At 40.3% G+C, this 22,790-nt stretch overlaps 1 protein-coding gene across 2 annotated transcripts in view; it reads right to left on the bottom strand.

Moving 5' to 3' along the window:
* LOC149218696 (Cyclophilin-like peptidyl-prolyl cis-trans isomerase family protein) overlaps window positions 1-22,790 on the bottom strand; it is a 127,846-nt gene that overhangs the window by 40,439 nt on the left and 64,617 nt on the right. For both annotated transcript variants that reach the window (XM_089384123.1, XM_089384122.1), the window contains one exon: window positions 20,178-20,262. In XM_089384123.1, coding sequence (XP_089240249.1) covers window positions 20,178-20,262 — 85 coding nt within the window. The remainder of the gene's footprint in view (window positions 1-20,177; window positions 20,263-22,790) is intronic.

Below are 22,790 nucleotides of genomic sequence, written 5' to 3'. Positions count from 1 at the left end.
CTAAAAACCCCACACTATCTATATATTATATTGATTGAATCATGTAACATTACAAAGTACAATGCTTATCACAAGCAATCCAGTACCAGCTCCACCTGTTACACACAATACAGCTCAGATCTGATCCCCAAATCTATTCCACTGCTTGCCTGCCTCCACCGCTCAACACCTGCTCAAGAACTGATGAGAATGGCTTACCAAACTCGTATTTGACCTGCAAATAATCACTCACACTCTGTTGGACGTGAGCACAAGCTACAATTCTTGATATTGGCCAATTCATTGGCATACTCAATCCCTCTAATTGTGCAAATCATCGTGCACAGCTATAGCCACAACTGATAGCAATCTGATCCTCTAACACCTGTCCCCGCTGAACTGAACATGCACTGACATGCAACTGAGCTCACTGATGTATTATATAGTTGCATTATGAGTTAATAACTTGTGAATTAATTAATAACTAATTCACCCAACTCATCTCTAGTCTATTGATCAGTTAGACTAAATACAACTAGTTTAACAAAGCTAAACTGAACACAACTCCATCAACTGCACCTCCAGTCCACTAAACTCAACTCACTTGAGTTCTAACTGAAGTCTTGCATGCAAATATTAGTCATCCCATAGGTAACCACGTATTTCCCTCTGGGATCTGCATGTACCACATCCGTAGCTCATCCTGAAGTGCTCCAAGAGAATAAGATCAAGTTTATAGTCCAAATATTATTATGAGACAATAATATTTGACTTTTCTATTTTTGACAGCCAGTCTAAAAATAGACTTTGATCACTCACACTGTGATCACTCACACTATGGTCACCCACACTGTGATCACTCATATTGTGATCACCCACACTGTGATCATCCACACTGTGATCAAAAATAGAACTTGCGCCATAATTTGCCTGCGGGCCCACTTAGTGAAGGTGACTTCTTTCCACTAAGCTCCATCATCTTGTTGCATTCTCAACAAGCATTTCTTGTTGCACACTTTTCAACAAAAAGTGCCCCGCAACCTGCTTGACTAGTAGCAATATACTATGCCTTTGCGTTGCTCAGTGCCACTGACCTTTGTTTCTTGTTGAACCATGACACAACTACGAAGCCCAACGAGAAACAACACCTGGAAGTACTCTTCCTGTCACTAGAACCAGCAGCCCAAACTGAGTCCATGCAACCAATCAATCTAACTCCATCTCCCCTGACATAGTCCATATCATAGTCCATTGTGCCCTGTAAGTACCTCAATACATGTTTCACAGCCACCCAATGCACTCTCCTAGGCTCCATCATAAACTGACTCAATGTGTTGACTGCGAAATAGATATCCAGTCTAGTGTTGACCAGATACATCAAAGAACTGATCAACTGACGATACAAGGTGGGGTTCACCAACTCGCAATCTAAAGCATCCAGCTTATTCTAGTTGGTGATCATAGGAGTAGCCATAGGCTTGTAACCCTCCATATGGAATCTCCTCAAGATATCACCTGCATACCTGCCCTGGCCAATGAAGATATGCCCATCCTCTTGCTAAACCTCCAACCCTAAAAAGCAATGTATCAGTCCCATATAGATCATATCAAACTCTGAAGAAAGATCTCTCTTGCAGTGTTGGATGAGTTTATCCTCTCCTATAATAAACAAGTCATCCACATACAGGACCAAAATGAGTGGATCATCACCAACCATAATGAAATAAAGGTTCGGATCTACATCACTCTTTTGGAAACCATCTGCTACAAGTAGGTATCTATCCTCTTGTACCATGCCCTTGGTGCCTGCTTCAATCCATATAAGGTTTTCTTAAGCCTACACACATGAGACTCTCTCCCATGCACCTCAAATCCCTGTGGTTTTTCAATGTACACCTCCTCCTATATAACACCATTGAGAAAGGCGATCTTCACATCCATCTAGTGAATCCTCCAACCCATCTCAGTTGTTATAGATATCACGGCTCTAATGTAAGTGTAACGAGCCACTGATGCGAAAGTTTCCTCATAGTCAACTCCCTCTTCCTGTGAGAACCCACACACCACAAAACGAGCTTTGAACTTCTCCACGCTGCCATCTGTAGCATGTTTGATCTTGTAGAGCCACCTGGAAGTCACCACCGACTTCCCCTCAGGTCTCGGCACTACCTCCCAGACATCATTCTTCATGATGGAGGCATACTCCTCCACCATGGCATCCCTCCAGATCTGCTAACTGGCGGCCTCCTCATAACTAGCTGGCTCTGTCTCCACAACATCTGCCACAAAGCCACCCAACCTCTCTGGTGGTCTGCTCTCCCTCACTAACCATTTGGGTTTCCCCACTGCCTCCTGGGCTTCCTTCAGGGTGTCACAAAGCCATCTTGGCTTCCTCTTCCCTGTAGTAGCCTCCTCTATTGGTATGGGAAAATCCTCAATTGGAGCCTCTCCTCTTAATAAAAAAGGCTCTAGTATGGTCAAAGGTGATCCTGGAGTCTGAGATCTAGCACCTGACCATCCTGCACTAGGTGATCCTACACTCTGTGACCCTGTCACCCCTAAAGAAGGTGATCCTACGCTTCCTAGTGTACCACCCAAAGATCCTAATACCTGCGATGTGGGCCCCTGTTGAGGAGCTTGTTGCTCTACCTAATCAACCTCCCAAGACCTCCTCAAGGGCCTCTCCTCCTCAAATCTCACATCCCGCCTCTGGACAACTTTCCTCTGTGTAGGAATTTATATGTAGTAGGTCTTGTTGGTCTCACTGTAACCCACAAGAATACCCTTCTCTGCAGTGGGTTCCAACTTTATCCTCTTCTCCTCAGAAACCTGTGAATATGTAAGGCACCCAAAGATCCTGATGTGCCCCACCTCTGGCTTCTTGCCGATAAACACCTCCTCAAAAGCCCGAGGTTTCAGGCACACAACATGCTCTTATCTGAAGCCTCTATGACATAATACACCTGTGGCTTATTTCTTTATGGCATCGTGTCTACAGTGATATCATGGTGGACCTCGCCTTTTCTATTTGATTTGCGGCCTTCTGGAAATAGATCGAGGCTTTGACATGTTTTTATTTGTTGTTCCTGTGCATCATTTACCATGATTAGTTCAACATCTGATCAATGCTGGTATACTGCACTTCCTATAAGATGTGAGATCTATGCTTGTACCATATATGTCTTGAGCATATACAAATAAACATACTCCTGTAGTGTGCGACTGAAGTTCTGAGACAGATCTTGGAGGAAAGAATTTTGGAGCATGTTAAGAATGAGAATTGTTCCAACAGCGATGACGTTGCAAATTCTTGAAGCAGCAGTATTAGTCAGCAATGATTTGGCAATACACACAGCAGCAGTAATGGTGGCTCATATATAATTTTTCAATGATTCATTATTTACCTTGAGATTCGTTGTGTCCATATTTTTCTATTGCAGAAGACATGAAACAGTAAATAAAATTTTTGGCATCAGTAATTTTTGTTAGAATACACTGGATTAAAACCCCATGTGGACGTAACTATTTTTCTTGTGGTTCGACTTCTACCTAACAGTCTGATTTATAGCTCTGAGTGAGACAGGAAAGGGTTTTGTCTCCTGTTGTGAACTAAGTCACATTACTAAAATTCGACTTGTGGGTTGCAATACTAAAGCAATACGTTTCAGTGGGCTGTAAGCAAAGAGCTGGTTGATGTTTTGTGCAATGCTTCTGAACCTTTGTTGTTTGAATCAACCTGACTTGAGGCCTGCTCACTGGGTTATGAGAAGTGACGTTTCTGTGCATTGATATATATATATATATATATATATATATATATATTAGCATAATCTATATAACAAATCTGTGATGTATTCTATGGCGAAACCCCTTCACAAATACTTGATCTGAAGCTATGGTTCTGAGTTGGCCTGCTCACTGGGTTATGAGAAGTGACGTTTCTGTGCATTGATAGATATATATATATATATATTAGCATAATCTATATAACAAATCTGTGATGTATTCTATGGCGAAACCCCTTCACAAATACTTGATCTGAAGCTATGGTTCTGAGTTGTTGTTGACACTTATATGCTTAACTTTAGATTTAGATCTGATGCAGTAGGGTTTAGAGCAGTTGGGCTATGCACTACAGTTGTGAGCTGGAATCTCATTTCCTGAACGTGATCTATTCCATATAGACTTTGATGTATCTTTTGTTGCAATTACTGTAGAGCCTGAGACTTTTGCTGAAGTGTTTGTGACTGGTGGATCTCAGAAGGAGTCCAAGAAAGCTTTGATCTTTGTTCTATGCAGTGGATGGAAGAGGGCATCACTTTCAGAATTGAAATACTGTGGAAACTGTTGTTGCAGTAAGCCAGTGACTTGGAAACATGACATTGCTTTGGCATGGCAACGAATGACAGTAATATTTGATGAAAGTGATATGGATAGGCATCAGCATACTATCAGCAGAATTACCCAGAAACTTGATACCAAGTATAACCTGACCTAAGAAGAGTCCAAGCTCCGTGAGATATTCATATAACAGAGTTTACATGGCTTGCAGAAAAGGAGTTGATTGTGACAACAGTGGAAACTAGTACTGCAGAACAGTATAACAGCAACCTTGTGAAAGACAGTGGCAGTAATCTTATCTGTGACAGAGATCTCATGATGTCAATATATGACAGTGATGGTTTAAACTTCAGTGTTTTCAATGTGACAGGACCTCTATGACCATCGTGACAGTGTGTGTGGCAGTTGTGACAGTGAATAGATGAAGCAACACCAGTAGTTGAGCGGGAGCGGGAAGCAGTGACAGTGAGTGGCAGCAGAGGTAGGAGCAGACAGAAGCAGCGGACAGCAGTGGCAGTTAAGTGCAGCATCAGAGGCTGCAGCTTGATTGTAGTTGGGCCATTATCCCTGGTATGGGAGCCCAAACCATTCAGGGAGCATTTGCTTCCTTCCAGCATTGCTGGTAAAACCCCTTGGGGAGTCTTGTACTTCCTTTGAGGGTCATCTGATAAATGTTGTATGTACATCATACATAACAAAGCACTTGATTTGGACAACATATTTTGTGTACTGATCTTCGATGTGATGTTGCTTTATGTTCTCATCTGATGTTCAGTATGCTTAAAATAATAAACTAACCAAATTGTGTGAAAAATGACAGAAATACTGATTCACCCCCTTCTCAATATTTCCAACAAATACAGTTTTGCTTGTACTAGAAGTTGGTTCTTGATAACCACCAAAAAGTGGGTAACCCTAGGAGAAAATTTGTGTCCTCCTTGGACAGCCATCCAGCCAGCAACGCTATAGATCAACACATAACATCATGCTCGGATCTTCCACTTCTTGCTCCGGTCAGATTTATTTCCCATTCAGCATTTCTTCTTAAAGGCAGGTGGGTCATCCATCAACAGGTACTTTAATCATCTTTGCATTCATGTGTTGTCACTTAATGTTATGGGCATACTAATATGGATCAAGGGGCAAACTGGATTATTGACCACTCTCGATTGTATTATTGTTCCCTCACTTCTCCTGGGAGGTTAGTATTTGACTCTAGTCTAGTGGGACATCCTTCGAGGCCTTAGGGTTTTAGAAAGGGCACTAGGGGGGAGCACTGATTGAAGTAGTGTGTCCAAGGTAACCCATACTTTCCACTTTCCATCTTTTCTATCTCCATTTTTTGGGCTGGTGGTTATTGGTCATTAGGATTGGCACCCTTCATCTTCATCCTTGAGTCTGGGCCTAAAAACTTAGCCCTGGAGGTTGATGCAACTAAAAGAAAGATAAAAGCATAAGAAAGCAAAAACAAAAAAAAAAAGAGAGCTAGGACATTTATTTAGCGCATGGGAAAAAGTCTAGTATGAGCTCTACCCCCCTCATTAGCCATCACCTAGTTCCTCAAGATTGATGTTTCATCTAAAGAAAGGAACTATTTTATTGTCCCTACCCTGATGAGCGACAAACTGCTTCATCTTAAAGGGGTAATGGAAAATCTCAAAAGCAAGCTTGGGATCCTAAGCTATGCACCCACATCAAGATAAATCATAAAAGGTAAAAGCCACACCATACGGGTGGAAAAAGCAAGCCAAGGAAAGGGGCAACTCATGCCTCCACAATTGCTCCCTTTTTACATCTATACACTTATGATGTTGGACCTCCATTAGTTGGTCACATCGCTATGACACCTACACTAAAGTTCGTCCCACTCTGCAAACATCATTATCACACACACCTACATATTGATGCACTAACTTGGGACATGCCACTCCCCTTGGGGGTTGGAAGCACCTAATAGGGTTGTCGATTTTATCATCCTTCATATAGGTGAGGTAACTTGTTTACATGTCTTGATCTAGTTAGACGTTTAAAGGTGAGTTTTGGGTAGGTACTATTGTGCCCCAAACAATAGGTACAGCCTACTATGATGCATTTATGGTTATTATCCCATTTGATTGTTGATTTCTCTTGATCTTGAGAGGATTTTGTCAAGTGTTGTTATCATAGCAGCAAAGGCCTCTTGAGAGATGATTCTCATCCCATTCAGTAGCACACCAAGAGGTCGCTTTACCCAATCCAAAGAGCAATTCTGACCTAGATGATGCAACATTGCCCCTCCAAAGGAGAGCATTGGGCTATGAGTTGTTTCCACATGGTACTTGACTCACCTGAGTACCCCCAGATATTTAAATGTTGAGCCACTAAGGCTTGGCGTTGAATTTATTGATGATGTGCATTGATGGACCCAGGATGCCCCTAGGTTGGCCTTGACACTATTTGATGGGTGTGGCTTGTTTCGAAGCCTGAGTGATGATGGTTATCCTTGATATGACAAGGGAGGGCTTGCACATCACCAGTAGACCCCAACACTTGAGCATGATGGTGTCATGTAACCCCTTTTGCCCCTATAAGGGTGGCATAGGGCATCTAGGTTATGACGTCATAATTTTGGAGGCATACCCATGTACTTTGAGCTTTTCCTTGGAGTATGAAGCACTCGTGATCCATTTTTCACTTACTTGTAGCATATTGAGCATTTATGGAGGATGGCGTCATAGTGGAAGACATTATTTTACCACAAGTGTGGCCTATTTTGGCATTATTGTTATGTTTTGAGCTATCATGAGGGCAACTTGTGACCTCTCACTTGTTGAACACTTAAACAACCCTGTTTTAGGGCTTTACTTGTAAAATTAGTGGAAATAAGGCAAGTTAGCCCTCATATAAATAGAGGGAGCCTTACTCCACTTTTCATCATCACACATTCGTTACTCCTCTTCTTCTAAGGAGTGCGAATTAGTCTCCTTGATTCGATTTGGCCAAAATGTGATCTTTTTGTAGTGTGAAGTTTTTTGGAGATGGCATCTTGCTTGGAGTTGTTTTCCTGGGACTGATTGAAGTGTTTCTCTCAAAAAAATTAGTAAGTTTAACCAATATTGTTTATATTTTGTATATTGTATTTGTGAAGTATGTTGATGTTTGTAGCTCAAGTAGGTACTTCTATACAAGCCTATGTGTTTAGGAATGTTGAAGTCGCCCAAAAACTCCTTAGGTACTTGCCTTACTGAGCTAGAGGAACTTAGGAAAAGTAAATTACTTTAGTGAATATGTTTTAACTTTTAATCTCAACCATAGATCTCAAGTGAGGCGAGATTTACTCTTGGTCGTCAATCACTTCAGAGATTAGGGTTAGAGATTTAGCTTAAAAGCAAGGCTATGGAGAGGGGAAAGATACACTACAACAGCACCAGATTGAGAGAGGCATCTCAATGAGCAATGTGTTAGGTTCGAGGGAGTGCATGGAAGCTGGAGATCCAAATATGCAAAGAAGATCAAGCACCGATCTAGTGCAGATATGTTGGATCAGATCCAGGTTTATTTTGTATTTAGTGGTTTCTCAGTTGGGCCATTATCCCAAGAAGGCAGCCCAAGTAAGTTTGGATTATTAATGAAAAACTTTGATTGGGCAAAATTTGTGTCATTTTATGAGATTGGTTGTTTTATTTTTTCTTTCGTTGAAAGTTAAGAACCTAGTTGTGTAATTTATTCAGTAGATCTTGTTTTGCTAGGTTAATAATTTATCGTTACTAAGTTTAATGGAAATTAACATGGTATCAAAGCACAAACTCTGAAAGTACCCATCTCTAAATCACAAGTGCCAATTTCATAGTGGGTTGTCGGGGACCAAGTCTTGCCATGATCATACGAGACACAACCAAAAGAGAAACAAAAAAATTAGGGGGGACGAAGTAAAACGACCATATAGGCTAAATCGATCATACAAAGGAGAAAAATTTTACGGGCCGAAATCAGCTGTATGGAAGTCCATCGTAATGACAATTTAAGAAAAAATATAATTTTTGAAAAAACGGAAAGTTGGGGGGGAGGGGGGAGGCAAACAACTCTTAGTGGGTTTTCAAACCCCCCTGCATCTATCGAAGTTGAATTGTACAGTCGTCAAAAGGCATTCACGAGCAAAGTAGGTCGTTAGGCTATGGAGAGGGTCGCAGTAAAGATGGCTAACAAGTCGCAAGAGCAGGCCGTGACAGAAAAGTGGTTGGCATAGCTTCCATCGAATGAGGCTAAAATAAAAAGGAGAGTAAATTGGTTGGCGATTGTGTTAATTGGCAATCCAAACCACGCAGTGTATGTTCTGAGGGAAACTGCAGGAAGCCAAGGGCACAATCTGTGGATGGCAGTGGTGCAAAGGTCATAGAAAAGAGGCAATGAAAGTAAAGGCCGACAGCATTTTAGGCCAATCACTGCAAGTCCGAGTTGTGTGTGAAGGAGCCAAGCTCCAAACAACACTAAGGAGGAAGCAGAAAAGAGTTGTCTGCAACAGCCAAGGGTTGTGTGTCGGGGTAGAGGTGTGATGCCAATAGAGTCATGTCACTGCATAGGAAATAGAGTGTCGCAAGTAGGGGCAAAGTCGCAAACAGTTGTCGGAGTGACAACAAATTAATTTCAGGTTTGAGGGCCTATAGGACCAAGTAAAATATTCTTCAAAAAATCTTCAACAAGATTTAGTTAAAAATGGCCACAGTGGGTCTTCAGTACGAAGACAGATTAGACGAAGAGTCAAACTTCCTACCTTGGAAGGCTAGGGTCACCTTGGTACTCAAGGAAAATGATCTCTAGGAGATTGTTGAGATCGAAATCCCAGAGTTGTCAGATCCTCAGGAGAAGGCCCTTCTATCAAAGGAGATAAAGGTGCAAAGGGTACTTATGGATGTTGTGAAGGATCTTTTGATCCCTCACTTAATAGAGAAGAAGAAAACGTAGGAGATGTTTGAAGCATTGGTAGAATTATACCAGAGCAAGACAATGAACAGGAAAGACGATATTGAAAGATATGCTTCAGATTGTGCAAATGACCAGATCTAACTCAGTGATGAAGTTATTTGATGAAGATTGTGCATATTCGTGATCAACTTGCAACAGTGGGAAAAAGGGTAGAATACTCAGAACTAGTAAACGTGACGTTGAACAGGTTTTCGAAGCCATGGGATCCATTCATCAAAGGAGTTTGTGCTTGAGATAAACCACCCACATTTAATAGGCTTAGGGATGGCTGCATACAAGAGGAAATCAAGTTAAGTCAAAGGGAAAAATCAGTGACCAAGGAGATGACGAGAACATGGCTCTGATTGCAAAAGGCAAAGGGAAGAGCTCGGGCAGGAGTGAGGAGTCAACCTCACAGTCGAAGAAAAAGAACTTGACTAAGGTCAAGTGTTATTCTTGTCATAAGACGAGACACTATGCTTCACAGTGTCCGAAGAGAAAGAAAGAGGGAATGGGCATGCAGCCAGTGGTAACTGCATCGACAGAAGCTCAAGAGTTTGCCAGGAAGTTTGAGACAGAATTCACACTTGTTCCTACCTTACCTCAAGCACATTATCAGTGAGTGTTAGATAGCGGAAACACAAGACATATGACAAGAGCACGAGAACAGTTCACCACCCTGACCGAGTGGGACACAAAATTGGATGTGAAGTTAAACGTTGATATGACGCATGTAGCTAGAGCGATTGGAGCAATGTTATTCCAACTTGAGTTAGGAGGCAGGATGGAAGTGAAGGACATGCTATGGGTGTCGAAACTCAAGTGGAGTTTGCTCTCAGTCTCGATGATTGAAAAGAAGGGGTTTGGTGTAATAGTCCAGGATGGACAGGCACAGAGCATACCTAGGGGATCTATCTCATACGATGGCCAAGCCATTCTAGTTAAACAGAGCAACCAAGGCTAAAGGGCTATCCTATTCAAGCAATGGCACAAAGCAAAGCAGTGACAAAGAATAAGGAGTAGAAGGCTCCAAAGGTTGAGCAGCTCAGAGGGAGTTAACCTTCAGGTTCAAGGGGAGGAGCAATTAACAAATTCCTCCCAATCTGTCAAGAAGGTCTCTTGGTATGAGATGACCTTGCAGGATGTTCAGGAGTAGGAGGCTTCTAGGAACAAGTTCACAAGGAGCGAGTCTTCGAGGATAATGGCAAGAAAGTCTTCTAGTTCAAAGGGAGCAACCACGGAAACAGATGTAATTCTAGGATCAGAGCTAGTTCCAGGCGGCGAAAGTACCTCCCTTGCTAAGAGGGAGTGTTGATGTTTGTAGTTCAGGCAACTACTTCTACATAGGCAGTGTCCTTAGGTACTTGCTCTAGTGAGACAAGATTTAATCTCCGCCATCAATCACTTTGGAGATTACAGTTAGAGATTTAACTCAATGTAAATTTATAAAAGCAAGCCTAGGAAGAAGGGAAAGATGAACTACAACAGCATAAGATTGAGAGAGGCATCTCAGTGAACAATGTGTTGGTTCCGAGGGAGTGCATGGAGGTTGGAGATCCAAATCTGCAAAGAAGATCAAGCAACGATCTAGGGAAGATCTGTTGGACCATATCCAGGTTTATTTTGTACTCTATATTTTCTCAATTGGGCCATTATACCAAGACGAAAGCCCAAGTAAGTTTGGATTATTAATGAAAAACTTTGATTGGGCAAAATTTGTGTGTTGTTTTATGAGATTGGTTATTTTATTTTTGCTTTCGATGAATGTTAAGAACCTAGTTGTCAAGTTATTCAATAGATCTCGCTTCTACTAGGTTAATAATTTACGAGTGCTAAGTTTAATGGAACTTAATATAGTAGGATTTCTCTTTTGTGCCCAAATATAGTTACTAAATCTATCTTGAAATATTGTTCCTCTATGATATGTAAAATTGTTTTCCTTGAAACCTTTAGAGGAAATCCAAGTCTGCATCCCTTAAAGTTAAAATCTCCCCTCACCAGGAAATCGCTAGCATTGAAAGAAGATGTCCTAATCATCGCCCTGACCTCCACAAGGCCAATCTCATTGAATTAGCCCCAAAAGAATCCATTTCCCCATTTAGGGCAAGGCAATAATCATAGTTGCATTGATCAACCCTTTATTATTAAATTTCTCCTTTTCTTTTTCCTAGATACCTAGGGTTAAGGCTAGGGTTTTATGTGAAAAATTGTTAAAAAAGAAAATGTATGGTTCTTGGAGTGGTAGATGCATCAATAAATAATATGACATTGCATGCCCTATCACTGAAAACCAACAAAACCCTAACATATAACAGCCCTCTAATTGGTCTAGCAATAGAGTACCTGAAATTTGACATAAAATACTTGGGCCTTCTAGGCTTCGCCGGTATCGTATCTCAACCAATAGACCTCATTTCCCTCACCTTGAGCCAATTTTATTGAATATCTTCAGGTGAGCCTTTAGGGAAGCCTCCTTGTGGTCAAAAACCACTAAAGAGCAAGAGAAAGGTTGTTGAGGTGATAATGGAAACCCTTTCTCTTATTGCCATAAGGTTTGGTTCTATCTAGTGGGGTTTTGCACTAGGCTTGCTAAATTTTGTGGCAACAGTTCCAATGAAGATTGGTAGCAGTATGGATTCAGTGATTGTATGGTTATTCAAATAGAAATTTTTCAGATTTGATAAAATTGTTATTTTTAGTAGTTTTCCTATCTTTTAGGAGATAGAATTCCAGGGCTTGCACAGTATTATTGATTACATATTCAGAGTCCTTATGAACTTCGAATCCCAATGAGACTTCTTTGAGTGACATGCATGGCACTTCCTATTTTTAGCAGGTTTGGTCTAGAGACTCGCATGTCAAAGATAATGGTATTTTGGGATCCTTGTGAGTTAGTGAGCACATTTTAATTTTAGCAGTACTTGCATGTAGATTTTGATCAAAAGATTCAAACTCCTTGCTGAAAGATGAATTAAATGAGTATGGTTCCATGGGCATACAAGACATTTATACTTTTCAGTCTTAGCATGGAGGTTCTGACAACATATTTGGACTTGCCATGGAAATCTGAGTCTGATGAGTATGATATTGTGGACATGTGAACAGATTTCTATTGTTGGCAGTGCCTATTTTTAGGCATGCTATATTTGCCAGCATTCCCCTACTTCTTGACCTTTTCTATTTTTTCTTATTTTTGGGGGGGATGCTATTTTGGCATGCCTATTTACAGCAAGGTGACATGTGATAGTCTCAAAGGTTGACACATTGTAACTTCTGGAATGAACATGTGGCGAGATCTAGACCCACGGATGAGTCATCAGTGATGTGGCAAAGCACATGGATCAATTGGAAGGCTTCTAAAGTTGTCAGAGCACATGAGTAGGTCGTTTGCATGGATGGAGGTGTGATGTGGCACTAGGTTGAGTTGACAGGGATACTTACTCAAGTGGACAGGAAGTGAGAACTACTTCACAGCAATTTATCTATTACCTCTAGTTTATCTCCTCTCTCCTAGTGTGCATTGGTTTTTTGCTCATTAGTTCACATGTACTTAACCTTTTTATCTATTTCACTCTCCCAACATGCATGCCATCTTCTCTCCTGCACTACATCCTTGTTTCACTCCACCTTGTTTTAGTTTGTCTTCATTTTGACTCACACCTTCTTTTCCCAGCTCACTCCACTCTCTCCTCAGTTAACAAAAGCACATCTTTATTTATCCTCATGTGCACTTACCTTACTTTAAGCTTTACTTCACTCCAATTATATTTCCCTCTAATCTAGCAAGTCCCCAATAAACTAATGGGCATTACCTCAAGGATATTGTTATCTAAGTCAATTAGTTCAAAATACTTCAAGGATATTTTTACCTCAATTTGAATTTTGAATTACTCAGAACATATTGAAGGAGATTTTATCTCGTGACAACTCAAAGCTACCTCAGTGGAACCCAAGCATTGCCCACTTCACTTACATTTTCCTCCGCTTCAGTTTCAGTTGGATGGCAAGTTGACTCTACATCACTTCCCAGATCGCATTGCTCCTCTTTGCATGAGGAATTTGACTTCCTTGTTCCCTATTGTCCATTGGAGGAGGTGAGGGGATATATATACAAGTGTGATCTGTTGGTTCAATAAATTGTCTTCAGCAGCTGCAGAATTACTATCTTTCTCTCTTGTCTCCATTTTCTCTCTCTTCTAGATTCTACTCTATTTTGTCTAAATATCATTGTCATTGCTTCTATAATAGTCATCTTGGCGCATCCAGCCTCTGGCCTTTCGAGGAATGCACGAATTCTGAAATGTGTTTCAACATTAGAGTCTCATTATCAGATTCCCCACTGTGGAGATGAAAGTTTGAAACATGTGGATTTCACCATCTGCCATATTGAGGTCAACAAAAATAAAGATCGGTTTTTTATTCTCTCTCTCTAGGCTGATTGATGTCTTAATGTTTATTTTATGCAATATTGTAAAAGCTTCTAAGCCATTTTCGTTCGTATATCTGTCATTTAAATGTGCTTTCTATCTATTTTCTCTTCCTTTTAAAAGCCTAAGCTACAGATTATTCCACCATTTAAAACACAGTATTTTTACGAACTCATTTGGCCACTAATTTTCAGGTCAAGAACAACCATTGCCTGCTGTTTTTTCTGTGTTATTTTGCAAATTTATAGGTGGAAACAGTACAAACAAGACTAGGGACACCCCCATGTGATTGGCAAGCAAGAGCCTGAATGGAACGGGAAGTTTGCATGTGACACAAAAGGCGAATTTTCCTAAATGTTGCATTGAGATTTCTTATCACAGATTCATCAAATAGTTCAATTTCCGAAGGGGTAAAATCTGTGCTAACCCAAGTACATAAATAAATTTCTGAGTAAAATATGATAGCATTAGGCTGTAACCTGGAATTTTGTAAAATTTTAAGGTCAAGGAAGAGGCTGGAGGTTGGCCTCTTTTAAGAAAAACTCATATATATTTACTAACTCCACCTTTAGGAGGAAATTATCTCGAAAAGAAAAATATACTCCATTTAAAATGTCTTTTAATATAAGACGGAAGTGTCCAACTCTATTAGTACTGAATTTCAGAGACAGTGTAACAAAGGAGCCAAAACCCAGGAGACAACACAAGGCATGGTGCCATTTAAACATTTAAAAAAATAGAAATGCAATCCCTAACAAAATAAAATGTGTTAATTGCACTAAGTATGTAATGTCCCCGGCCACTTAAGAAGCTTATGGCAGAGTCCACTAGCCTAATGTGGTTCTCATAGACTAAAGCGGGGAAATATTTAATAAAAGGGACTTAAATTGCCTAAGGAAAACATTATAAGTCTAAAGAGGATAAAGAGTGGCATTTCCTAGGCAAATGAAAAGTCACATTAACTTTATAAAGTGAAATATCATAAAGTGACTTTATAAAACTTGATTTAATAAAAGGAAGGCAAAAAGGTGACCCTAAGTTTATAAAGAAGGAAAATGAGGAAACTCTCCTCATTCATGCATTTCAGTTTTGAGAGAGGAGCTCTTGAAGAGTTTTCTTGAGGAGGAGCTTAGGGCTTTGGAACTCTAGCCGCCATAGCTGATTTCAGTGTTGAAACTAGACACCCTAGTTGGATTTGAAAGTGAAATCACACAGAGTTCACCACTGAGCTTCAACGGAAAACAAGATTTACAAGACATACTGAGGTACCCAGGTGTTATCAATTGATTTTATTAACTTGTTGGGTATTTTTCTATTGCATCTTTCAAGTGGAAGGGAATGTTGATTTGTGTAGCTTGTGAGGTACTCCAAGCCCCAAGGTTTAGGGTTTGGAGAGCAAAGCACCACAAGGGCAGCTTGTTGGCTTGAAACCCAAGTGTGGGGTTTTGGCACCCATCAAGACTTGGGACAAAACGATGATGGATAAATGACATGTGATGGATGAGGATGATAGTGCTTGGAAAGGCAATTCCAACGCAACAAAAATCATCCAAATCTGAGTTGTCATTAGAGAAATATTGATTTTTGAAGTTGACAAATTAATTATTGGTTGTCAAGTAGGCCGACTTGATGTAAAAGAAAGCCAATGGACGTGTCACTTCAAGATTAGACGTTGAGCCTTCATATGTGTATAAATATGAAGTGATATGGAGTCATTTAGGCATCCAAGAGAGCAATACATCCTCTGAAATTTCGGTTAAGAAGAAGGCTCAAGATCAGCATGGAGAAGCCCTAGAAACAGCATTGAAGATTTCAGGATTGCTGTCAGTGACAGTGTGGGAACCTAGGGCTGTTTGGGTGGTTGTTTGGTGTTGTTCTTGGGTGCTCTTGCAGGGCAGAAAGGCCAAAGTTTGAAGGCTAGACAGCGTGAAGAATCAGCCTTGGACAGCATGGAAAAGGACTGTGTTTGAAGGCCTAGACTGCAGACTGTCTAAGGGCTGGTTAAGGGCTAAACATCAGGTCCGAAGAGCTGTGTTGAGGGCCAAGGAGCTAGGCAGTAAGGCTAAGTAGCAGAGGGGCAAAACGCTGGCTGTTAGGGACTGTTTGAAGGGTTTTGTGGTGACATTTGGAGGCAGCTCACTCAGGAAGACTGTTGTGCTAGGCCGCAGGCCATAGCACACAGTCAAGCTTGCATTGAAGGTTGTCAAGGGTGGACAGATCCATATAAAGACAGCGTGGCAAGTGAGGGAGCTAATCTAGGTACTCCGCAGCCCTAGAAGGGTTTATCTGCTGCCACCGTAGAGGGTTAAGGGATGCATATTGTGCCCTAAACAGATTTGTAGATGTAACAAGCAAACAGTGGAGGAGAGCAGTATTTTGTGGAGGTTTATTGGGTCAAGGTGTGACCGGTGTGGATCATGTTTTGAGCAGCCTGCTGAAGCCAAGTGTATGACCTTCCGAGGTGGCAAAGTATCATACTAGGAGCAGATTTAGCAGTGACAAGATTGGGTGTCACAGAGCTGGTTGGAGGGCAGCAAGTTGGCTACCCAAAGTAGCCCTAGAGCAGCAAACAAGGACTTTGTTGGTGTGATAATGGGTGAAGTTTTGGTGCCGAAGTGCAGCACTTTGATGGACAAAAGTTGCTGCTAGCCTGGCAAATTGGAGCTCGGGAATTAGGCCTACCCACAGAGCCGTTTGATGAGCCCGTTTTCATTGCAGCAGACTTGACTTGCAACAGTGATAGGAAGGAGCCCTTTTGGAGTCTTGAAGTGTAGATGCCTTGATGGACTAAGGCACTATTAATGAGCAGTATGGAAGCGAAGGACCAGCAGGACAAGATACGACATAGAAGCTGCAGCGAAGATTGTCATTGTATCTTGTAAACTATAGACTGTTGTATCACTCAGTTTGTTTAATATAATGAAGATTGGGATTGTACATATTGTATAATTTTGTTTAAAAACTGTGTCTATTGTGCATATGTGATTTACTGCTTTATATTTCCATTGTGCAAAGTAGTTTATGGTTGAGATTCTTGGTTTGGTAGCATCAGTGATTTTAAGACTCTAACCTAGACCCAAAATTTGAAAAAATTGCAAATTTTTCCTGCAATATCACAGTATATTCAAAATTTGAAAAAATTGCAAATTTTTCCTGCAATAATACCACCAAGCTGAGATAATTACAATATATAACGATGATGGCAATATCTTGTTGATATTTGCAACAGGATTCATAGTAAGACCAAACATTTATCTTCCAATTAATAATAAAAAATAAAATACAATGACACGTCAAATTACTGATCAATCTTAACATCATACATTATGAAAATTCAATCTCATGATTGCCAACTTATTGCTGCTCTGTATCTGTGCATTTGGAACTCTATGGGGCCGAAAATATAATAATAAGAATAACCTGCAAGTACTTCATGGGTCAGATTTTGGGTTAGTGTTTAGTTTAGGTGAGTAGCTATTTATTTCATGTATGTTTTTCTTTCCTAAAGTGATAATCTGTAGTTTTGAGCAAAGGACACCCAGTTGTCTCGACTGTGTTAATTTTTCAGTGTTCTATGCTTAGCACAATCACTTACAACAATTCTTCTTCAATTAGCAATCACTTTATCCAATAAACTAAATCTTCCAATGACAGTTAGCAATTGTAGATAGAACAGTAATCAAATGCAATAGAAGACACCTAAGAACAAGAACAAAGACACAAGATTTGGTCAAAGAACAGGGGGAAACCCCACAAGGGGGAAAACCCTTCCAAAACTCTTCTAGTAGATTGTCATCAAATGTTCAGCAGAGAAATACAATGTTCCAATTCATCAACAATGAGACAAAGTCAAACCATTGCCTATCCAAGAATCAACTAACCAATATCCAATCCAATGATGAATTCAAAAGTCAAATCTGGTCAACAAGTCAAATCTGCAATTCTAGTAAAAATCAACAACAGCAGCAGCCCTAACCAATCAATGCTCAATGGTCAAACCTCCTCCAAATCAGCTCAGTCAACAGTCAAAAGATGTGGCCTTCTTTGCTGGTTAGACTTCAGTCAAAACAGTCCCTCCAAATCTGAGAAACCCTAGGTCTGCAATTTCAGTCAACACTTGTCAATGTGCCCTCAAAGATTTCAGTCAACCTCCCAGTCAACTCGGCCTTCCAAACAGATCAGAAAACCAGAGTCAAACCAAGCTCCAAATCCAAAAGTCAACGCTGGTCAAAGTCCCAAAACAGAAGATGAATTCGGCCAACAAAAAAACCCTCTCTCCTTCGCACTTGTGAAGATGAACCTGCAATTTCAGAGTTGTACGAACCAATCCAAGAGAAAAATGATTTGTGTGATGATGCTCCAAAGTGATGTGACATGTGGTCTATTTATATGTGTCTCAAGGGGTCAAATTAGCTTGCCCAGGCCGACTTGTACTTTTGTGCACATGTGGGTTTCACCTTAAAAATAATATTTTTCCTTGACCAAATTAAATTCTTCCAAGGGCTAGGAGGGGCTTCTCTGGATGAGGAAGACTTCCCAATGGAGGGAATTTGTCCCTGAGTTGCCAAATTAACACTCCCTCTCAGCTAGGGAGAAATTTCTGACTACATCATAAGTCCCATCTCAAATGTCCTGTCATCATCATCGTTGTATCATATCATGTCTCGTCTCTGCTCATCTCTGTTGAACACTCTCAAATCTAAAGAAGAAAAATCATCATAGGGGAGCTCCAACTACCACCCTATATCAAAGGACAAAAGGAGAGATATGACTTACCATTAGAGGTAAGGATCACGCACAGCTATTGCCTGACTATAGGAGAGATACAACTTACCACAAAGGGTAAGGATCAGACACACCTATTGTCTATTGATCTTCTCACAATGCCCCTCAAGAATCAAGTGGTAGAACACCTGCATCTCATCACTTGAGAGAGATACTACTTACCATAAAAGATAAGGATCACACACACTCAAGTCTCCTCACCCATTGACTAGATAGGTGGCAATCCCTACAAGCCCAGCTTGAGGGTATACTCTGTCATGTCCAAGAACTAATAGGTAGAGATACAGCTTGTCATAAATGGCAAGGATCACACACACCCTGTAGTGATAATAGAAGAGATAAAAATTATCGCAGAGGGTAAGGACTACACACACCTATTGTCCAAAGGTCTCTCCAGCTCAATTCCTCTCCCTGTGAGCTCAAACAAGGGGGAAGATCATAGCTCAGTGTTCTCAATCAGCAGTGACCCTTACTCGAGAAGGTCACATCCATCAGTGCAAACTACTCTCTGAAGACCAAGAACTTCCCTTTCAGCAAAGCCTTGGCGAGAATGTATGCTATCTGTTCATCAATCGATATGTGATGGAGTCTTAAGGCTCCTCTCTGCAACATGTCTCGAATATAGTGATACCTGGTCTCAATATGCTTGGACTTGTCATGGAACACAGGATTCTCTACCAATCGGATCTCACTCTTGTCGCAATATATCACTGTCGTATCCAGAACTTGCTCAAACAACTCTCCAAACAGCTTCCTCAACCATACTGCCTCACAACTAGCCATGCTGGCAGCAATGTATTTTGCCTCAGTCGTGCTTAAAGTAATGGACTTTCTCTTCCTGCTCATCCAAGATATCATGGCAAAACCCAAACTAAAGCAACATCTTGATGTGCTTTTCCTGTCAATAACATTTTCGGCCCAGTTAGCACAGGTGTAACCATGAAGTCTCACATCTCTGACAATGTATCTCAGAGCAAGATTAATCGTCCCATGTAAATATCTTAGCACATGCTTAGCAGCGACCCAATGTGCATGAAGAGGCTCAATCATGAATTGACTTAGACAACAGAAAAGCCCTCTCTCTCCTTCACACATGTGAAGATGAACCTGCAATTTAAAAGTCGTACGAACCAATCCAAGAGAAGAATGATTTGTGTGATGATGCTCCATGGTGATGTGACATGTGGTCTATTTATATGTGTCTCAAGGGGTCGAATTAGCTTGCCCAAGCCAGCTTGTACTTTTGTGCACGTGTGTTTCACCTAAAAAATAATATTTTTCCTTGACCAAATCATATTCTTCCAAGGGCTAGGAGGGGCTGCTCTGGATGAGGAAGACTTCTCAATGGAGGAAATTTGTCCTTGAGCTGCCAAATTAACAGATTGTTTCAGGAATGTTTTGGTGGTACTCAAGACAGTTTAGGGATGCCATAGACTTCCAACTGACATCACTACAATAGGAGATATGTCCCCTATTCCATAGGGACGTCCCTCAGAAAAAGGGTATGTTAATGGTTCCCCCTGTCCCCATCCTGGTGAAACCCTTCCCAGTAAGTACAATATTATACTGTGCCAAGTATGTAAAATATGGACTATCAAAAGTAAACGTAAGGAACGTGTAAAGCAGTTACACAAGTTTATAAGAAATCTATACACAGACAAAGACCTCAAAAACTGTAGGAAAAGGAATCCATGAGAAACATACCGATCATTCTTATCAGTCTGAACATTTCCAAGCCGTTTGACAACTTCCATCCCTTTGCATACCCTTCCAAAAATAGTGTGTTTTTCTGACAACAATAGATGCATAAGAAAATGGATGTCAAAACAGTAAGAATGACATGAAAATTTAAACAATATTAATGTGCACGTGCAATATTTTAGCTATGCCATAATGGAGACAAAAGAAAGAAAGAAAATAAGCTTTCTCATAATCAATGTTTCTGTGGGAAACTGCAGAAGTTGCTGTTATGTCTTGTACCATCTTGAAAGGGTCCGATGTTTCTTGGGTTGATTTTCCACCAAGAAACAACAAGCAAATTTGGCTAAGAAATTACTCTTTTCTGTCACTTTTTCACCAGGATGTTTTCTTAAAAGCTCAACTTTACAAATTTATATTAAAAAATAAAATAAAACGAAATAAAAGCATAGAAACAAAAAAGGACCCTAAACCTTAAACACAAAAATATGTGTTTCAGCCCAGAATTCATTCTTCACTTGCAAAAAGTGAGATTTGTGTATAGTATGAAGAGAGCTCTACTGTATTATTAGCGGGTTTGAGGCTGCAATTTGTCTTGGAGGGCTTGAAGCTGCATTTGTGTCTCAGAAAAGCATTCTTTGAGCTGGACACTCCTTCAAACCGCATGTTTAAGGGATCACCAGAAAAGTAGAGATGGTACTTCAAATTTTGCAGCCTGGGTTTTTTCCAATACATTTTCTTAGTTTTATCCTCTCCAATCATAAGCATTAATAGGAAGCTCAGCCCTTCTACAGCTTCATAAAACAAAATATATATATATAGATATATCTTACTGCCCAGAAAAAGAATCCATCAAAAGATTTCTAGAAAGCTAAAAGTGCATTTAGAGCTAGGTTGTGGATGGCTGTCATACAGTGGTAAGGCATAAGGATCTAGTAAGTAAAGGTTTGGTATTGGCCCTTTTGCAACCTTAAATAATCTGGATCAGTGGTGAGAGTGAGGTTGATGAGACTCTTGTGAACATGTATTATATTTGAACTTCTCTATTTTGTAAATCAACACAATGTACTTTATCCTTATTTCTTGTGGGTGAACTACTCTAAACTGATCACTCAACCACTTATTGTATTTTATTGCAGAATTGGTAAAACCTAAGTCACATGACATCATGACATGGGACACGAAAGATACAGAAAATATGAGTGTCCGACACGAGACACCCCGACCCCGAAAACAAAACACAAATTATATATAACATGTTTGTGTATATATAAAAAAAAAATAGTGAATTACACATACAAAAATGAAATATAGACAAAGATTCAATCTTACTATGGATCTGTCTTTAAGCAGTTAAGCTTCCAAGAAGGACCCGCTCTGATACCAATTGTTGCAAAAACTGAGGGAGGTTAATTTCACAATTGGTTAGTTTTTTTAAATATTCAGAGCAAGAAACAAAACATAGAACAACTCATTGAAGAAAGGGAGAAAGGGAACTCCGTACAGCTACCTATGGAGACTTACAAATAATCTGAGGTTTCTGACTGCAAGAAGTATAATAAGAGCTACTACTCACAGGACTAAGAACTGAAGAAGAAAATACAAGGTTGACTTGATGGAGGAAGTCTTGAGTCTAGGTTGTGAGGATCTTGGTCATCTCATCTTGTTTTGAATCCACTGAAGGAAAGAATTTTGACCGGGTTTTCCCCTAGAGTGGGATTTTGCCCTGGCTGTGTGCCTACATCTTGTGTCATCTTCTATTTGTTGCTTGGCATTAGTCCTGATGATAAGAAAGTTAAATCGAAAGAAAGAATAATAATAATGAAAAACATCACAAGATAATGTCATAGTAAGAGAAATCAATTAACTTGCTACACTCTGGATTTCTCAACAGGGAAAACCCTTTGATCAATTCTTCTTATTATTATATCAAATGTTCAGCAAAGAGAGAGTACCAAAAAGTCAAAATTGACTTGCCAAAAGATGATCAAAACAGACCTATCAAAGTTCTGCAATGTTGTCCCAGTCAACAGCAGTCACATCAACCCTAATCATAAAGTCAAAGATGGTCAACGCAGCAGTCAAGCTTCTCCTTTGAAGCTTGGTCAAAGGTAGTCAAACTCGGCCTCCAGCAGTGATAAACTCAGCCCAAAACAGTCATAAAATCTGCGGTCAAACTTGGTCAACCTGCAGTCAAATCTGCAGTCAACTCAGGTCAAAGTCCTTTTGCCATAGTTCCTATGCCCAGAAATGCGGCCTGCTGAGACAGAAATTCACTCTGAAAATCGAAGTCAAAGGATGCACAGAAAGTCAAAGTCAACGTTGGTCAACACTTGTCAAACTGCAGAAATTTTTGAGATTTTCGGCCCTGTAATTCGACCTCCTTGTGCCACATGTGGGAGAGAGAGAATGCCCCATGTTGTACGAACCAATGAGAAAACGAGAGAGAATTTGTGAGTGATGATGATGCCAAATGAGCTGAGAGGTCACTTGTATTTATACAAGTTGTTGAGGGTGAAGAGTCATGTGCATTGAGCTTCATGAACCTACATGATGATGTGGCCGACCTAAACAATTTGCACGTGTGGATATAAATTCAAAATCACACTTTTGATTGTC

The sequence above is a fragment of the Pinus tabuliformis genome, chromosome Q (assembly GCF_031772625.1).
Source record: "Pinus tabuliformis cultivar Carrire ecotype Pingquan chromosome Q, CPIR1, whole genome shotgun sequence".
NCBI lineage: Eukaryota > Viridiplantae > Streptophyta > Pinopsida > Pinales > Pinaceae > Pinus > Pinus tabuliformis.
Note: the sequence above shows the minus strand (reverse complement) of the source record. Positions and strands in the feature narration are given on the sequence as shown.